Genomic DNA, 17,567 nt, shown 5'->3' on the forward strand with positions numbered 1-17,567 from the left:
CCTTTGTGATGATCAAAGCCACTGTCTTTGTCCTTAGTAGCTCCCCGTATTTGAGCACGTGCCAAGACCTATCAGTGTCCGAAAGGAAGGATCTCAGTCAGCACCTTGATGCACACTGATGAGAAGCTGTACCCTCAGGCAGCAGCTGCGAATATATGAAGTTAAGCCCCTTCCAGGGAGAAACTAGGAGATGTGTGTTTCCTGCTTCCTTTCACTGAGCCTGGGTGTATAGCCATGGGGCTGGATGGCCAGGGCAATGGGGGTGGGGTTCTCCTGTGCCTATTTAAAACATGCTTGTCTGCCATAGTCCTATGGGACTTGCGAATGTAAGTTCCGTTGGTTATCAGAGCCAGGCAGTCCAGGAGCCCATCCCTCTCAGGTGGCAGTCACAAAAGTTAGCGAGCAAAATGTGTGTACAAGCTCCTTTCAGAGAGATGCTAGCAATCTGTTTTCTCTTCGGAGTGAGCCAGAAGGAGAAGGTAGAGGAAGTACCCAAAGGTTCCCTCAGGCTCTGGAGAGGATCTCAGCCAGCTCCTAGATGGACACTAAATTAGAATCCGGACCCTCAGGCAGCAGCTTGTAAAGTATGCAGTCAGATCCCTCTCAGGGAAAGACTGGGAAATGGGCTTTTTTGCCTGCTTTCTTAGGACTAAGTCCTAGGAGCATAGCCACAGTGAGTACTCTCACATCCATTAAGACCCGTTTCTTTGTTTGCTATAGTCTTGTGTGTCTCATGGACACAAGCCTTATTGGCTTTCAGAGCTAGGTGTTTTGGGGGCCCATCACTTGCTTGAATGGTTTCCTTTAAAGTTGGGATGCTAGATGTGCAGTCCAAACCCTTCACTCCTCCAGGAGAAGCTGGGAATTGAGAGTTCCCTCCCTATTATATGGCACTGAGCCAGGGATGGACTTTATGGTGAGACTGTGTCTCAACCTTTCCTGTTGGTATTTTTGATGTATCAATGTGGGTAATTTTCTCATTCACTCTATGTGGAAAAGTCACACAGCTACTTTCTGGATTTCTTTCAGAGGCAATTGCTCTGTGTGTAATTATACATTCAGTGCCTCCAAAGGAGGAGGTACGTTCAGGAGCTTCCTATGTCATCATTGTGGTTCCTCCTTGTCATTTTTACTTTTTTATTTTTTCCAGAAAGAACTAGAGAAGCAGAAGAGAATTAAGAGGAACCAGCAACTGTTAGCAATAGCCAAAGAACATTATGAAAGGGTATTGCTAAGAAAAAAGGGTCTGGAGCCTTGGAAGAGGCTGAGACTGGAAAGCAAGCAAAACCTCCAGGTATAGTGTCACATTCTTACCCCCCACAATCAGCACGTCGACTTTAAAATAGGATGAACACCCAATTAGGCTTTGGGGATTGTTTGGAGATTTAAAAGTCAGAAAGATAAATGAATTGAGTGTGGATATTTTTTTGTTTTAGATAAAAGTTTGAATTTGCTCCTCCAAGGTAGATAAAGACTTCTGTAACTAAACAGGTTGGAAAAAACTAGAGTACATGTTTGATTGGCAACCTCCAAGGTAGGATGAATAGAGGCCTCTCTCAATTTTAGCAATGTATAGCTAAAATAGCAGTGTATAGCTATGTAATAAAGGAAAAATAATTACCATAAGGTATACTGATCAGATTTCTGCTGCAATAAAGCTGCCTAAGAAGCAGCCCTGAAATAGTATGGCTTACAACTCAGGTATGTATTTCCCACTCACATGTTTGTGGGGCAGTTTAGATTGAGTTCAGGTCTCTCCCACAGCCTCTCTTTCTGGCTCCAGCTGTTATTCAGGGCAAGCTTTCACCTGGCAAATGTCTGAGGTACAAAGGCCAAACTCAATTATGTAAATGCATATGAAACCTTGGCTTGTATCGAGTCCACTAACATTCCATTGGCCACAGCAAGTCATAGAGCCAAACTCAAGGTCACTGAGGGGAGAAGGAGGCTCCATCTACTCCACTGGGAGACAGGATGAAATCACACGCAGGCTTGTGGGTGTCTAATCCCATTATCAGGAACAGTAATCCACTACCACACAGAAATAAATGAAATCAAATACCACTGAAATTCAAATCTATCCAGTGTACAGAATAGAGCATTTAAATGATCAAAAGCTCAAAATAGATAAAATGTTATCTTTAAAATTCAGTTTCACAATAAGGTCAGTAGTGCATACCAGTTACGACCACTCTTATTTACACATTTGGCCAAGTTAATAGTGAAAAGTAAGGCTGCTATGTTTGGTTACGAAACCAGGATTAAAGGTGAACAGTAATGCTCTGTGTCATCCCACTACATTCAGTAACGCTGCAGGTTATACCTCTGTGAATGTGACTTTGGCTAGGGGAGGGAAAAGAGTAGCCTATCTATTTACCCTTCACTCTCTTTCTCTCTTCCTATTTTCACACTTTCTTTCCTTCTTTTTATCTTCCCTACATGCCCTCCCCACTGTTTTTCTCTTGTCTCTGATCTTTTGTCCTCTGCCTCCTAACCAGTGGTTCTGGAACTACTGAGTATCCCACAGCAGCTCAGGAGGCCAGTTTGTCGTGGTCAGGCCTGAGGGCATGAGGGTCCCTCCTAATGGAGGCCTCCACCCATCTGTGCCCCAAGCATTGCTCTTTTCCTGGTAAGGATATGGGAGGGCTGAGCCTTAGGCTTCGGAGTGAATGAGTCTGGAAATGAAGTTTGAAGTTTGAATGCAAGTTTGCTTCTTGCAGTATACCACCACAAACATTAGTCATATCAGATAGTTTGTTATCCAGTTGAGTGCTCCTCATTTTATTTTATCTGGTTCTTGTCTATTTCTTTGTTTTTAGTTATTAATACACAAAGAAAAAGCAGACAGGGAGTAGAAAAATTCACTCATATTCTTATCAGCTCTTTTTTGGTCCCTGTTTTTGACCAAGTAAAATCAAGAAAGGTATAAAATTTAGAAACAAAATAATCTATGGGTGAATAACCAAATTAAATTTTTAAAAATTTATAAGAATGTAAAAAGAAACAGGAGTTTGAGTTCAAAATGACAGTTATAGGCTTTACATATAGAAAACCCGAATTAAAATAAAAACAGGAAAACACAGATCTGTATCCAGCATTTCCAAACTTATCTATTCATAAAACCATCTGGAGCGCTTATAAAAATGCATGTTCCTGTTGCCACCTCCAGGTGTTCTCAGTAGGTCTGGGGTGCTGGCCAGGAGGCTGGGGGCGGTGTGTCAGGGAATCTGCGTTTTTAAACAAGTAGCCCAGGGTCTGCCCTGGCGGTCCAGGGGCTAAGACTCTGCACTCTCAATGCAGGGGGTGTGGGTTCAATCCTTGTTCAGGGAACTAGGATCCCACATGGCGTGGCCAAAACTTAAAAAAAAAAAAAAAAAAAACCAAAATACCCAGTACGATAAAAGGCTGTAATATTAAAAAAAAAAAAAAAGCCCAGGAGATTCTGATCCAAGTAGTCTGAGCACCACACTAATTTGTAACAAGTGTTAGTTTCCTATGCTGTTATAACAGATTACCACACACAGAGTGGCTTAAAACACAGATTTCTTATCTTAAATTTCTAGAGGCCAGAAGTCCAACATCAGACTTGCTGGGCTGAAGTCCAAGTGTCAGCAGGACAGGTGCCTCCTGGAGTTTCCCAGGAGAGAGTCTGTTTCCTTTCCTTTTTCCGCTTCAGATGACTGCCTGCGTTCCATTGCCCATGGCCCCTCCTCAGTTCACTCTAATCTCTTACTTGCATGTCCCATCTCATGTTGATGCTGATCCTCCTGCCTCCCTCTTATAAGAACTCTTGTGATGATATTTAGGGCTCTCCCTTATAATCCAGGACCATCTCCCCATTTCAGGATCCTTCACTTACATCTGCAAAATCCCTTTTACCATGTAAGCTAACATATTTACAGGTTCCAGGGAGTGGTTTGTGGCCATCCTTGAGGGCCACTATTCAGCCTACCACACAAGATGACAGAATTTTAGAATATTAGTAATCCTCTCCATCTCTTGCAATTTGTAAATAAGGCAGCTGAGCCTTAGAAAAACTGACTTGCTTAAGGTCACACAGAACATTGGTTACAAAGCTAGAATGGAGCTCAGCAACCCCTTCCTCCAAAAATGCTGCCCAGTTCAGGCATATCTTTTGTGCTGTGTAGGAATCAGAGGTATATGTAGATACCAACCACAGCTGAAAGTTTAAAAAAAAAAAAAAAAGTTTAAAAAAAAAAAGAAGTAAAAGGAAAAGTTCTGGAGGACAGTAAGAGGAAGTGGTGGTTTTTTTCATCCATCAGAGTTGACTTTCAGAAAGGGACAGAAAAAATGAAGAAAGACAAAGGGTCTAGTTAAATAGTTGCTGGCTTCTTTATAACGTTTTTTGTTGTTGTTTTGTTTTTTCAGAAGAGTTATTTAGCATTTTCCCTTAAACTCACATGTGCTATATCCCATTTGTTCCAATAACCATTTTCAGAACTTTTAAGAGATCTTCTGATTATCTTTCTTTTTCTCCCTGGCTCTTTGTGTTTTCCTGGAAGATGGAGAGCCGGGAGGGTAGGAGGCTGTGTATTTCCGGCTCCCCTTGGCTTTTGGCTCCCCGGTGTCACAGAGACTTCCTATGATGGTCATTTTGGCCAGTATGTGTGACTGCCAAGGCACTTACTTAGATCAGTCCCATTCACAGTGCTCAGTGGTGAGACAAGACTTAGAAGAAGTGTCTCATTTGCTGCGGAGGACTAAGAGAAAAGGGCTTTTCCCTTTGACCTCTTGAAAGAATGTAACAGTTACTTTTTAAAATCTCTAAGGTCTGAGTTGTGTATTTATTTTGACAGAATGATATTTTGAGCCTTTTAAGTTGGTATGACATTAAATTATTCATGCTGTTTTTCTATCAAATGGTTTTGTAGTTTATTGATAATGTCTAGGTTTCAATTCTAGTGACAGCTCATTCTACAAAACTAATTGAAAGTATTGGCATTTCCTCAATTGAACAGTGGTTAAGTACATGATAAAGAGAGGTCTGTTATGCAGTTGCTGCCCAAGTTCCAGGAGAACAAACCAAGAATATTGCCAGCCACCCACTTCAAAACTCAGTGCAAGCACATAATGGCTTCAGAGGTTGTTTATTCCACTTCCTTAATAACCAGCCAGTCACTGTGGTCTTCAGGGAGTCAGCACTGAAAGGCTATGCGTGATATGAATCTAAAACCCCCATATAATACCGTCAGTAGTCAAAGCTTTTAGGACACGAGTGCACGTCCTTAAGATTATGCTCTCTAGTAACCGCTAGATGCTGTGCTTTACAGCCATCACTTGCCAAGGTGATATGTATTTCCTTAAGATATTAGGAATAACTTCCTTTTCTCATTTAAAAAATTGTCCAGGTGGCCAAAGAGCATCACTCTTTGGCCCTAGAGCGGAAATGCCTGCTGACCTGGTTCCAGTGGAGTCAGGAAAGCCTGGCTAGGAAGATGGCCCAGGCTGATCAACTTTATTTGCAAACACTGCTTAGGAGAGTCTTCCGGAGCTGGCTACAGGTAAGGCCACAGGGAAGGGAGTTTTAAATACACGTCTCTGACCAACCCTAGGTAAGAAATGTAGGTGCACTCCAGATGTCAAGTCATTATGTTTTTTTCAAGAACAATATAGAAGAGGCAATTCAAGTCATTGCTTTGAAATGAATTTGAAAATGTCAAATCAATTTTTTGTTAGTATAAAATCTTAAGCACGTTTCTTTTCACACAGAGAGTATCCCTATAAACTTACAATGTGTCATTACATCAGCTCTTATTTTTATACTAATTTCTTGTTTCTCATCCCATAATTGCTCAAGTGATTTTACTAGAAACCTAGTTCCTCAGTCCTATAAATGTTTCTACCCCTGATTCCATTATGATCTTTTTACTACATTACAGAAGATATGGCCATGGCTGTCACATTATCCTCTCTCCTTATGCCTCCAGTGTCCTTTGATGTGTGTTTGTTTCAATTCTTTCTCTTTTGCACTGTTTATTTGCTCAAATTCTTTGTCTGTGATATCATTTGTCTCACTTTTTTCCCTGTCCTCATCCCCAGTACCTGACTGATCTAGAGGAAGAAGTACGAAAACTGTGTGTACATTTTCTTCAGAAGAAGATTTTCAGGGCCTGGTGTAACACGGTCAGGGAGGCCAGGATCGAGTCTCAGAACAAGCACAAGGTTGCGGCAGAGCACAGTGACAGGTGAGTTCATCTCTACAAAAATTCACTCACTGATTTCACAGTTGCCCTGCAATAGAGTCTATGCCTGAAATGTATCTGAAAAGATAAGGCGGAAGCCAGGACAGCTGGGCACTCAGAGATACCCGGCAGGAGCTGGGAGTCCCAGCTCACCCCCTGAGTGCTTGGGTGAAGACAAGAGAGGAACCCCCTGGAGCTCCAGGGTCCCCATCTTTAAAATGAGGAGCGGGGAGAAGGATGCCTCCCCTCCCTTCCTCACAGGACCGGCAAGAGAATAAAGTGAAATGTGAAATACATGAAACACAACTAAGCAGAGGTACTGTGTTCTTTATTTGTCACATAGTTTTATCTTTTAAGTTTAATGTCCTTTTTTTTTAAACATTATTTATTGTGAAATGTAACGCAAATACAGAAAAGTGCTTAAATCCTACAAGTACAGCTGAATGAACTACTATAAAGTGGACACCCGTCACCACCCCTGAGGTTGAGAAGTAGGACACTGCTGGCCCCCAGAAGTGTCCCACCCTTTCCTCCTGAAAGCAAACTACTTTCCTGGCCTTTATGATAAACACTTCCTTGCACTTCTTTTTATTTTTTACCTCCTAAGTATGGAGTCTTCAAGGCTTGGAACTTTATATAAGTAGAATCATACTATATGTCATATTAATATTTATAATACAGTGATGACATTTAATTCAGTGTCTTTGGAGAATAAAGTATTCCATATAAGTACGTTTTTTCTTTGTTTTCTAACTTTAAGCATTTTGGATAAAAATGCTCCGAATTTCATTACGCACTTCGTTCGGAGCGTATACAAATGATCTGTCCTTTTTTGGTAATTGAATGTCATGCCTTATGAGCGTCAGTTACTGTGGTAAGCATAAGCCTCCAGGTTCTGAGGGGTGAAGACCGCTGTGAACGTGTAGAAGTGTCCCTTTGCTCACTACACTGATTCATTTTTTGGTTGCTCTGTTTTCATTTGTGTGTATATGTGTGTCTGTTTTTTTAAAAAAGTGTTTCTATCTTGTTGCCAGTAGGGTGCCCACCTCCAGCAAAACCTGCTCATCCTTGTTTAATTTACAGGTTCTAAAATCTGTGGGCTGGGAAAACATAAGCAAGTTGACTCTAATTTTGTCTAAAACAAATAGGCAATGAATGAGGGTATTCAGAGGATTTGCCTTTGAAGAAATGCTTGCATTTGAACCTCCCTCTTCCTCTTTTGTAAAATGAGGATAACCCCAGAACCTGTCTACTGGGGTTACTTTGAGGACTAAACAAGGTAACACAGGACGTCAGTTAATGCACTACTTGGCCCAAAATAATAGCTATTTTTTGTTTATTGTCATTGCTAATGTATTATTATTAAACACCCTTTTTGTCCACCTTTGTTTTCTGTTTCTCAGCTGCCAAAAACAGACTGAGAGATTCACTGGGGCAGCTGCCTGATGTGACACAGGGCAGTGAGAGGGCTTTCACACACGCCATCTCACCTGATCGATAAGTGTAGGCCAGAGGGGAGGGGGCAGATGTCAGGATTCTCATTTTCAGGCAAAGAAACTGAAGCTAGCGCAGGTCGATGAATTGCCCAAGGTACTCAAATAACAAATGGTGGAGCCTGGACACCAAATTAGCTTTTCTGACTCCAGATCATTCTATTCTTGCTAAATCAACCCTCTTCCCCACTTTCCTAATTCACTCTCATTTATAAATTAAAATACAATAGTAAGATAGCGGTCCTGTTCAGGATTTGAAGTTAGAAAATCAGTATGTGAATCCATGCATTCAACAAGAAGTAAAGTCTTCGCCAGGGCCCACTTGATGTAAAAGCACTGCAGTGACTTCATCTCTTCCTACTCTGCTCCTTATTCACCACGGTCCAGCCCCCCAGCCCCACCCCGGTGCTCTTCGGACTAACAACACTCACATCTGCTTCAGAGCTCTCACGTGACCTCCTCACCATTTAGTTTCCACTCAAATACATGCCACCTGCCTCCATCCCTGTCTATCCAGTAACCTGCCCTATTTTATTCACAGCACTTTAAGACTCTCCGAAATTGTCATTTATTGTTTACATGTTTATCGTCTGTCTGTCCCCACCACATCTAGCTCACTACTGTATTCTCAGCATGGCAGAGCTTAGTACATGCGTGCATGATAGATATTTGGTTCATGAATGGATGTGTTTTATTGCAGGAGTGACACTAATATTTAGTCACAGATCTTTTAAAAGGAACTTTAACACTTAAAAATCGATATTCACAGTTCTTAATTTTATTTAAATGAAAAAATATTGTATAGAAAAGCTGTAGGTGAAAAATTGCAGTACCACTGAGAAAGATGATTCCTGATAAGACCATGAGGTTTAATTCTGCATATCTATATCACTTCTAGGTATATATATAATTTTTAATTGGGTATAGAGTTATAATTTTACAAATCTGATATTTTATACATGGCGGGACTAAGAGATGTCTCCAGACTTAAGTCTCTCATTATCAGCAGTTACTGTGTAGTTCTGCAGTTGAGTTCAGCTATGCACTTGACCAGTTCTTCTCAGTTGAACCAGTACTTCTTATATTTCTGGTATTGCCTTGATACTGTAGTTCTTCACCACTGTGGAATCATAGACCCCTGTGAGGTAGTAATGAAAGTCACAGACCTGCTCTCCAGAAAACGCACATATGTACATCACATACAACCTCACACAAAATGTCAAGGAGTTTGTGGACCTCAGGTGAATAGATGTAGGTAAGCAGATAGATGTAGATAGGCAGGCAGGTAGGTAGGTAGGTAGGTAGATAGAGACTATAAATAAGCAAACCAGTGTTTGTGACCATGTGCTTTAGGAGTTCAGAGGAAGGAAAATAAATGCAAAGATGATCTAGGAAGATTGCCCCCAGGCCGCAGAGCATTTCAGTCAGGACAGAGAGCAGGAGCTAAAATGTGGAAGACAGAAAATGGGAGTGTAGCCAGAAGAAAGGTGTGGCCACCAGGTGAGAGTGGGAGATAGGTTCAAGGACTGGGAGTGGGTCATATAGCCAAGTATAGGAAGCTATAAATGGTGGACTGGATGGATAAAAGAAGAAAGCAAATGAAGCAGCTCTAGTCCTTGAAACCTTTTAACAGTAATACCTCCACTGACAAAAAAAAAAAAAAAAAAAAACCAACATTATCAAAAACCTCAACCAACCATCAGCCACAAAATTAACGGGGACTGAAATGCAATCTTGAGGGGGGACTTCATTAGAAGCCAGAATAATTCCCAATTATGTGAAATACTTGTGAAAATATAAACTTAGCTATTCTTGCCTCTGCCTTTGCTCAAGACATGCCCTCTTCTAGGAAAGCCTTTTTTTTGCCTGATAAAAATTCAGTGCAGGAGGCATCAAGATGGCAGAGGAGGAGGACACGGATCTCACCTCTCCTCACAAGCACATCAAAACTACGTCTACATGTGGAACAGTTCAGAAAACTAACTCAAAACTGGCAGAAGAATTCTATGCAACCAAAGCTGCAAGAAAGATCTCCAGGGACTTCCCTGGTTAAGAATCCACCTTCTAATGCAGGGGACGTGGGTTCAGTCCCTGGAGGGGAACTAAGATCCCACATGCTGCGGGGCAACTAAGCCTTTGAACTCTAGAGCCTGAGTGCCGCAACTAGAGAAGTCCATGCACCAGAATGAGGAGCCTGTGCGCTGCAATCAAAGATTATGCATGCAACAAAAATCCCACATGCAGCAACAAGGAAGTAAGGGACAGAGAGAGGGAGGATGGATCTCCACTTAACCGGGTAGGACAGAAAACAGGCATCAGATTGGGACCTGCATCCCTGGGAGGGATCTGAAAGGAAGAGAAGGTCCACACGGGCAGACCCTTTGCCCTGGGGAGTGAGCAGGTTGAGCCATAGTCTGGGTGTTCGATAGCCTGGGGTCCTGCACAGACGAAACAAGCCCCTTTGGCTGCTGGGAGAACTGCCAGGACAGACAAAAGGGCTGGAGCAGCCTAAGTCTACTCACAAGGAATGCACACAAGTTGGCCTGCAACAGTCAGGGCGGGGAGAGCCTTGCACTGGTGGCTGCTGCCTCACCAGACTCCCTAATCCAAATGGGGCGAACACCCCTGCCCTGCTCACTCCACACCACAGCCTGGTGCAAGATCACGGTCAGTCCAGCCACGGTAAAATTCAGTCTAACTACACAGAGACAGCCCAGGGGACCTGGGGTATAGTCTGGGTCGGGTGGCAGCAGCCACTGTCAGTGCCTGCTCGGACAGCACCCCAGGAGCAGGCAGTGGTTCATCCCACAGCTGAGCAAACACTCCTCCCCCTACCCCCCGACTGCACACTGCAGCTTAGCACAGGATCTGGGGCAGAAAGGCCCAGGGAGAATGTTTGATCTGGCTTCTCAGAGACAGCCCGGGGGCCTGGGGTGTGATCTGGGTGGGCCAGCAGCGACCACTGTTAGCGCTCGCCCCAGCGGTGCTTCAGGAGACACCAGTGTCCCTCTACCAGAGCACCCCAGCCCTGCCTACTCCACATCACAGTTGAATGCTGGAACTGGGGCAGACAGGTCCTAGGAGAAGACTGCCACAGAGGCAGGCCAGATCTCAGGTGGCAGCACAGCCACCTCAATTCCTGCAGCCACAGCACCCAGATTCCCAGCCCAGCACATGCCCCAGCCCCACCCATCCCACACCACAGCCTTGCACTAGATCTGGTACAGACACAGCAGGGGAGGAGACACGACCCTGGGCAGCATCTGAGCAGAACCGAAGTCACCTACTTAAGTGGCATGTCCATGCTCTGTAAGTACATGAGCTCTGCTTAATTCAGCTCTCCCCACCTTTGGGGCAGGGCAATGCACTCAAGGGGGATGGAGCCTGATCAAACCTGACCCTCAGGGCTTCTACTCCAACAACTGGGAACCTGAGAGGTGGTGACTGCCACAGAGCAGAGAGGAAGTCCCGCCTCACACCTTGCAGATTTAGGTCCCCCAACACAAACCTCACCCCCATCAAAGTGGGGGCCAGCACACCCTGAGGACAGATGTGGCTGGCATCCATATCAAAACCAGCCCTTGCACCAAGAGCACAATAGATAACTGTTTCTCCTAAACTCGTGGAGACAGAGAAGGTTAAGCAGAATGAAAAGGGAGAGGAACTAGTCCCAATTAAAAGAGCAAGAGAAATCCCTAAAAGAACAAATGATGAAACAGAGCTCACTCGTCTACCAGACCTTGAGTTCAAAAAGGTAGTAATAAAATACTAACTGAATTAAGAAAGATTATCAATATAAACACAGATCACTGTAATAAGGAACTAGAAACTTAAAAAATGAACCAAAGATAAATAATTCAATTTCCAAGATAAAAAGCAATCTGGAAGCGATGGCTAGCCAACTAAATGACACAGAAATAATGAATATGTGATCTGGAAGATAGAATAATGGAAATCACCCAATCAGAACAACAGACAAAAAGACAAGTGAAAAAAAAACAAAAACAACAACAAAAAGAAACATACGAGATCTATGGGATAATATAAAATGTGCCAACCCACACAAAACAGGGGTTCCAGAGAGTGAAGAGAGAGAGAAAGTGATCAAAAATGTATTTGAAGAAATTATGGCTGAAAACTTCCCAAACCTAAAGAAGGAAACAGATATTCAGGTACGGGAAGCACAAAAGGTCCCAAACAAGATAAACCCAAACAGACCCACACCAAGACATATCATAATTAAAATGACAAAAGTTAAAGTTTAAGAGAGGATTCTAAAGGGGGGGAAAAAGGAGTTGTTTACAAGGGAACCCCCATAAAGCTATCAGCTGATTTCTCTGCAGAAACTCTTCAAGCCAGAAGGGAGTGGCTTGATGTATTCAATGTTCTTAAAGGGGAAAACCTGCAACCTGGAATACTCTATCTAGAATATTCTAGCAGGATTATCATTTAGAATAGAAGAAGGGATAAAGAATCTCTCAGACAGGCAAAAACTAAAAGAATTCAGCAATACCAAACCTAACCTAAAAGAAATGTTGAAGGGTCTTCTCTAAATAGAAAGAAGAATCCATAGGAAAGGGAAAATCCCAATAGGAAGAGCAAATATATAGTTAAGCTTGAAGATCACTTAAATAAGCCAGTACATAGATTAAAAAACAATGAAAAAATTATAAAAGAGATTATAACTACAATAAACAAAAAAAAGGATAAGCATGAAGATGTAAAGTAGGACATCAAAATCACAAAACGTGGGGGAGGAGAGTATAAAAGTGTAGATCTTTTAGAATGTGTTCAAACTTGAATGACTATCAGTTTAAAGCCAGTAGATATATTTATGGGTCAACATACTTGAACTCCATGTTAACCACAAATAAAAAACATAAAGGAATCAAGCATACTATAAAAGAAAGTCATCAAACCATAAAAGGAAAAACAACAAGAAGAAATGAACAAAGAAGAACTACCAAAACAACTGGAAACAAGGATTAAAATGGCAGTAAGTACATACCTATCAATAATTACTTTAAATGTCAATGGACTAAATGCTCATATCAAAAGACACAGAGTGGCAGACTGGATAAAAAAAACAAGAATCTGCAATATGCTGTCTAAAAAGAGACTCACTCAGGGCAAAAGACACACACAGACTGAAAGTAAGGGGAGCAAATGGAAACAATAAGAAAGTCAGGGTAGCAATACTCGTATCAGACAAAATGGACAACTTGGATTCATTCTGGGGTCACAAGGATGATTCAGCATATGCAAATCAATCAATGTGATACACCACATTAACAAAAGGAAAGACAAACCACATGATCATCTCAACAGATGCAGAAAAAGCATTTCACAAAATTCAACATCCATTCATGATAAAAACTCTCACCAAAGTGGATACAGAGGGAGCATATCTCAACATAATAAAGACCACTTACAACAAACCCACAACCAACACAGTACTCAATGGTGAAAAGCTGAAAGCCTTCCCATTAAATTCAGGAACAAGACAAGGATGTTCACTCTCACCACTTCTATTCAACACAGTATTGGAAACCCTAGCCACAGCAATCAGACAAGAAAAAGAAATAAAAGGTATACAAATTAGAGAGGAAGAGGTAAAAGTGTCACTATTTGCAGATGACATGATATTCTATATAGAGAACCCTAAGTCTCCACACAAAAACTATTAGAATAAATGAATTCAGCAAGGTAGCAGGATACAAAATTAATATACAGAAGTCTGTTGCATTTCTTTACACTAATAATAAAATACCAGAAAGTTTAAAAATTATCCCATTTAAAACTGCATCAAAAAAACAAAAGAAACAAACAAACAAACAAAAAACACCTAGGAACAAACTTATCCGAGGAGGTGAAAGACCTATATGCCGAAAAGTATAAAACATTGATAAAGGAAACTGAAGATTACTCAAGGAAATGGAAGATATCCTGTGCTCCTGGACTGGAAGAATTAACATTGGTAAAATGGCCACACTACCCAAAGCAATCTGCAGATTTAATGTGATCCCTATCAAAATACCCATGACATTTTTCACAGAATAATCCTAAAATTTATATGGAACCAAAAAAAGACCCAGAATTGCCAAAGCAATACTGAGAAAAAAGAACAAAGCTGGAGTTACAACCCTTCCAGACTTCAGACAATACTACAAAGCTACAGTAATCAAAACAATGTAGTATTGGCACAAAAAACAGACTTACAGATCAACAGAATAGAATAGAGAACCCAGAAGTAAACCTATGCACCTATGGTCAATTAATCTTTGACAAAGGAGGCAAGAATATACAATACAGAAAAGACAGTCTCTTCAACAAATGGTGCTGGGAAAGCTGGACAGCTACATGTAAATCAATGAAATTAGAACACTCCCTCACACCGTATACAAAAGTAAACTCAAAATGGTTTAAAGACTTAAACCTAAGACATGACACCATAAAACCACCTAGAAGAGAATACAGGCAGATGCAGAGAATGGACTGGAGAACTCAAGGTTTGGGGCAGGGCAGGGGGTGAAGGGGAAGCTGAGACAAAGCGAGAGAGTAGCACAGACATATATATACTACCAACTGTAAAATAGATAGCCAGTGGGAAGTTGTTGTATAACAAAGGGAGTTCAACTCGAGGATGGAAGATGCCTTAGAGGACTGGGATGGGGAGGGTGGGGGAGGGGAGTTGAGGGAGGGAGGGAATACGGGGATATGTGTATAAAAACAGATGATTGAACTTGGTGTACCCCCCAAAAAATAATAAATAAATAAATAAAATTTAAAAAAAAAGAGAGAACACAGGCAAAACATTCTTTGACATAAATTGTTGCAATGTCTTCTTAGATCAGTTCCCAAGGCAGAAGAAATAAAAGCAAAAATTAACCAATGGGAACTAACCAAACTTAAAAACTTTTGCACAGCAAGGGAAACTATCAACAAAACAAAAAGACAATCTACAAAACCAGAGAAAATATTTGTAAATGATGTGACCGACAAGGGGTTAATATCCAACATAAACAAACAGCTCGTATAACTCAATATAGAAAAAACAAACAACCCAATCAAAAATGGGCAGAAGACCTAAACAGATGTTTTTCCAAAAACATACAGATGGCCAGCAGGCACATGAAGAGATGCTCAACACTGCTAATTATTAAAGAAATGCAAATCAGTGCTACAAGGTACCACCTCACACTAGTCAGAATGACTGTCATCAGAAAGTCTACAAATAATAAATGCTGGAGAGGGTGTGGAGAAAAGGGAACCCTTGTGTACTGTTGGTGGGAATATAAATTGGTGCATCCACTATGAAAAACAGTATGGAGGTTCCTTATGAAACTAAAAATAGAGCTACCATATGATCCTGCAATCCCACTGCTGGGTATGTATCCAGGAAAAAAAAATTCTAATTCACAAAGATACACACACCCCAGTGTTCATAGCAGCAATGTTCATAATTTACAGTAGCCAAGCCATGGAAGCAACCCAAGTGCCCATCAACAGACAACTGACTTAAGACTCAACTAAAATTCAAGACTGTCATTTGAGGTGAGATTACCAGTGGGCTTTTTAAACAATATACATCCAAGCATCAGGACCTTGATGCTTATAACTGCAGCACGTGCTTCACACGCTGCACATACTGCATGTGCTCTCCCAGCATCTCTACCTCAAGGGCTTTGGCTGCTGGAGCCCTTGTTCCACTAGTTCTGCCTTGTACACAAGGTGCAGGCTGTGGTCAGACCCCCTGAGGAGTACGTCTCATGGCCTGCACTCAGAGGCCACCAGGTGCTCTGCTCAGATGTCACCTTCTCACAGAGGGTGACCTGTGATGGAAGACCACCTGCTGGAAGAGAGAAATAACCTATTAGTCACTTCCATCCTCTCCTGTTGCTTCATTTTCTTCACAGCATTCTTACTGTGTGAATCCCAACTGTGATTTCCGTACCTTTCATGTAACATTTTATTCAGATAAGGATTGTTTTTGTAAAGTTTTCAGTTTAGTTCAATGGAAAGTCAACTTTTCCTTAGTATTTCACTTTTTTCCTTTTTATTCGTAAAGGAGGATTCTCTGGATCACATTTCAGACATGGAAGAAGTTTGCAAAATTTACGAAAGAGGAAAGAGGAAAAGAAGAAAGGCGAGAGCGGCTCCGTAGGAAGGTAGCTGAAATTCTTCCAGACTTCCAGATGTTCACGCCACGGTGACTCAGCTGTACAGCAGTCAGACGTGCAGCCCTTGGGTAAGGAGCCCTTGGCCAGCGGCCACAGCCCAGTGCAGTGCTTACAACTGGCATCTCCATGAGTCCGTTTGCGTGTGTGTGTGATCTCCACCCACCCACACACACATGCACATATCTCATTTATGTTGTGTCACGTACCTCTTGGGTCATGAAATTACTTTGTGAAGTTGTACTTCCCTCTTTGATTTCTCTTGGCTTGCTAATCAGGCCACTAAAGCATTTATTACAGCAGGATCATCCAAAGGAACAATCTAGAGCTCTGCTGTTCAAATGTACCCTATGTATTTTTAGTATCATAAACTTTAAAAAGGACAAGTGTTGGCTTGCCTAAGACTGTGAAGGAAAATGTGTCCTTGTAGCTTAATGTGAATTGTTGACAAATGTAACTTTAATTAAATAGAAATTAAAAGCAGCGAGTACTTAGAAAAGGAGGGCCAGTCATCTAGTACCTTAGCATCAACCACAGGCGTCCTGCCAGACCCTGTCCTTTTTGCCCACCTGATGGAAAACCATGGATCAAAAGGCACTCTAGGCAGCTGCTGCAAAGGGTAGCAGCGTATCCTAATTTCAGAGAAACTGGGGCACCAAGGATACTTCTCAGTGCACTTGGTAAGCGTGAAGGGAAGTCCAAAAGCTAAAGCCTCTATCAAAGGTAGTCCAGCAGTTTGTTAAAATGTCTCCTCATGCTTCCAGCTGCAACTTCTAAATAACACACTCAGTGTCTTCCAGTCCTCAGCTCAGTTTGATCTATGTATCAAGGTACTTATCTTGAATTCACAGAATGTTCTAATCTTTAAGGTGCTAAGGAATATAAAGCATGACAAAACACTCATGTGAACTGTCTGAAAGAGTTGCCTGCTAGAAAAAAAGTTTTCATTACAAAATACATGCTTATTATACAATAAATTCAGGTAGTAAATGCACACAGTAAAACAAAGACAGTCCCTTGCAGCCCTGAGGTAACTACTATTATTTGCTAAGTTGAAAATTTGAGTTGGTAAAATAAAATTCTGTGTGTTGTTCAATAAATTCTGTTACTTTCTCTTACTTCCTAGAAGGGATATCTAGCTACACCACCTGCAGAATGATACATCCTTCTTCTATGGAAGATGTGTTATGATTTACTCAGATATGACAAAACACATTGAACTTTATTTCCTCCACAATGTTCCTGTTCCTACTCGTCTTTTCCTTTAATATGATTATACAGGCATCATCTAAAAACTCTTTTTAAGACTAATGGCCACTAAAAAAATGGGACTAAAAGTAACTTATAGTTAACCTCTTCCTGTCTAAATCACTATCTGTTTTTTACTTATCTGTAGCACAGTTATAGAATATTGGCCAGTATTAGCACCCAGGAATAGAATACCAATTTTATTTTAATGCCAAGCCAGTAGGTAAGGAAGGGTGGGACTTCTGTGGCGGCACAGTGGTTAAGAATCCGCCTGTCAATGCAGGGGACACAGGTTCGCTCCCTGGTCCAGGAAGATCCCACATGCCTCGGGTCAACAAAGCCCGTGTGCCACAATGACTGAGCCCACGTGCCACATCTACTGAAGCCCAAGCACCTAGCTCACCACAACTAGAGAAAACCTGTGTGCAGCAATGAAGACCCAGTGC

At 41.7% G+C, this 17,567-nt stretch overlaps 1 protein-coding gene across 2 annotated transcripts in view; it reads left to right on the forward strand.

Annotated features, from left to right (window-relative positions):
• Window positions 1-17,567, forward strand: part of CCDC191 (coiled-coil domain containing 191) — a 94,188-nt gene that overhangs the window by 70,383 nt on the left and 6,238 nt on the right. Inside the window, exons 14-17 of one of the 2 annotated variants that reach the window (XM_057697166.1) lie at window positions 1,151-1,294; window positions 5,370-5,522; window positions 6,061-6,206; window positions 15,765-15,944. In XM_057697166.1, the coding sequence (XP_057553149.1) occupies window positions 1,151-1,294; window positions 5,370-5,522; window positions 6,061-6,206; window positions 15,765-15,909 (588 nt within the window). In that variant the 3' untranslated portion in view covers window positions 15,910-15,944. Of the gene's footprint in view, window positions 1-1,150; window positions 1,295-5,369; window positions 5,523-6,060; window positions 6,207-15,764; window positions 16,894-17,567 lie in introns of those variants that run through there. The other variant, XM_057697165.1, reaches the window with a different exon arrangement.

The sequence above is a fragment of the Hippopotamus amphibius genome, chromosome 10 (genome assembly GCF_030028045.1).
Source record: "Hippopotamus amphibius kiboko isolate mHipAmp2 chromosome 10, mHipAmp2.hap2, whole genome shotgun sequence".
NCBI classification, from domain to species: domain Eukaryota; kingdom Metazoa; phylum Chordata; class Mammalia; order Artiodactyla; family Hippopotamidae; genus Hippopotamus; species Hippopotamus amphibius.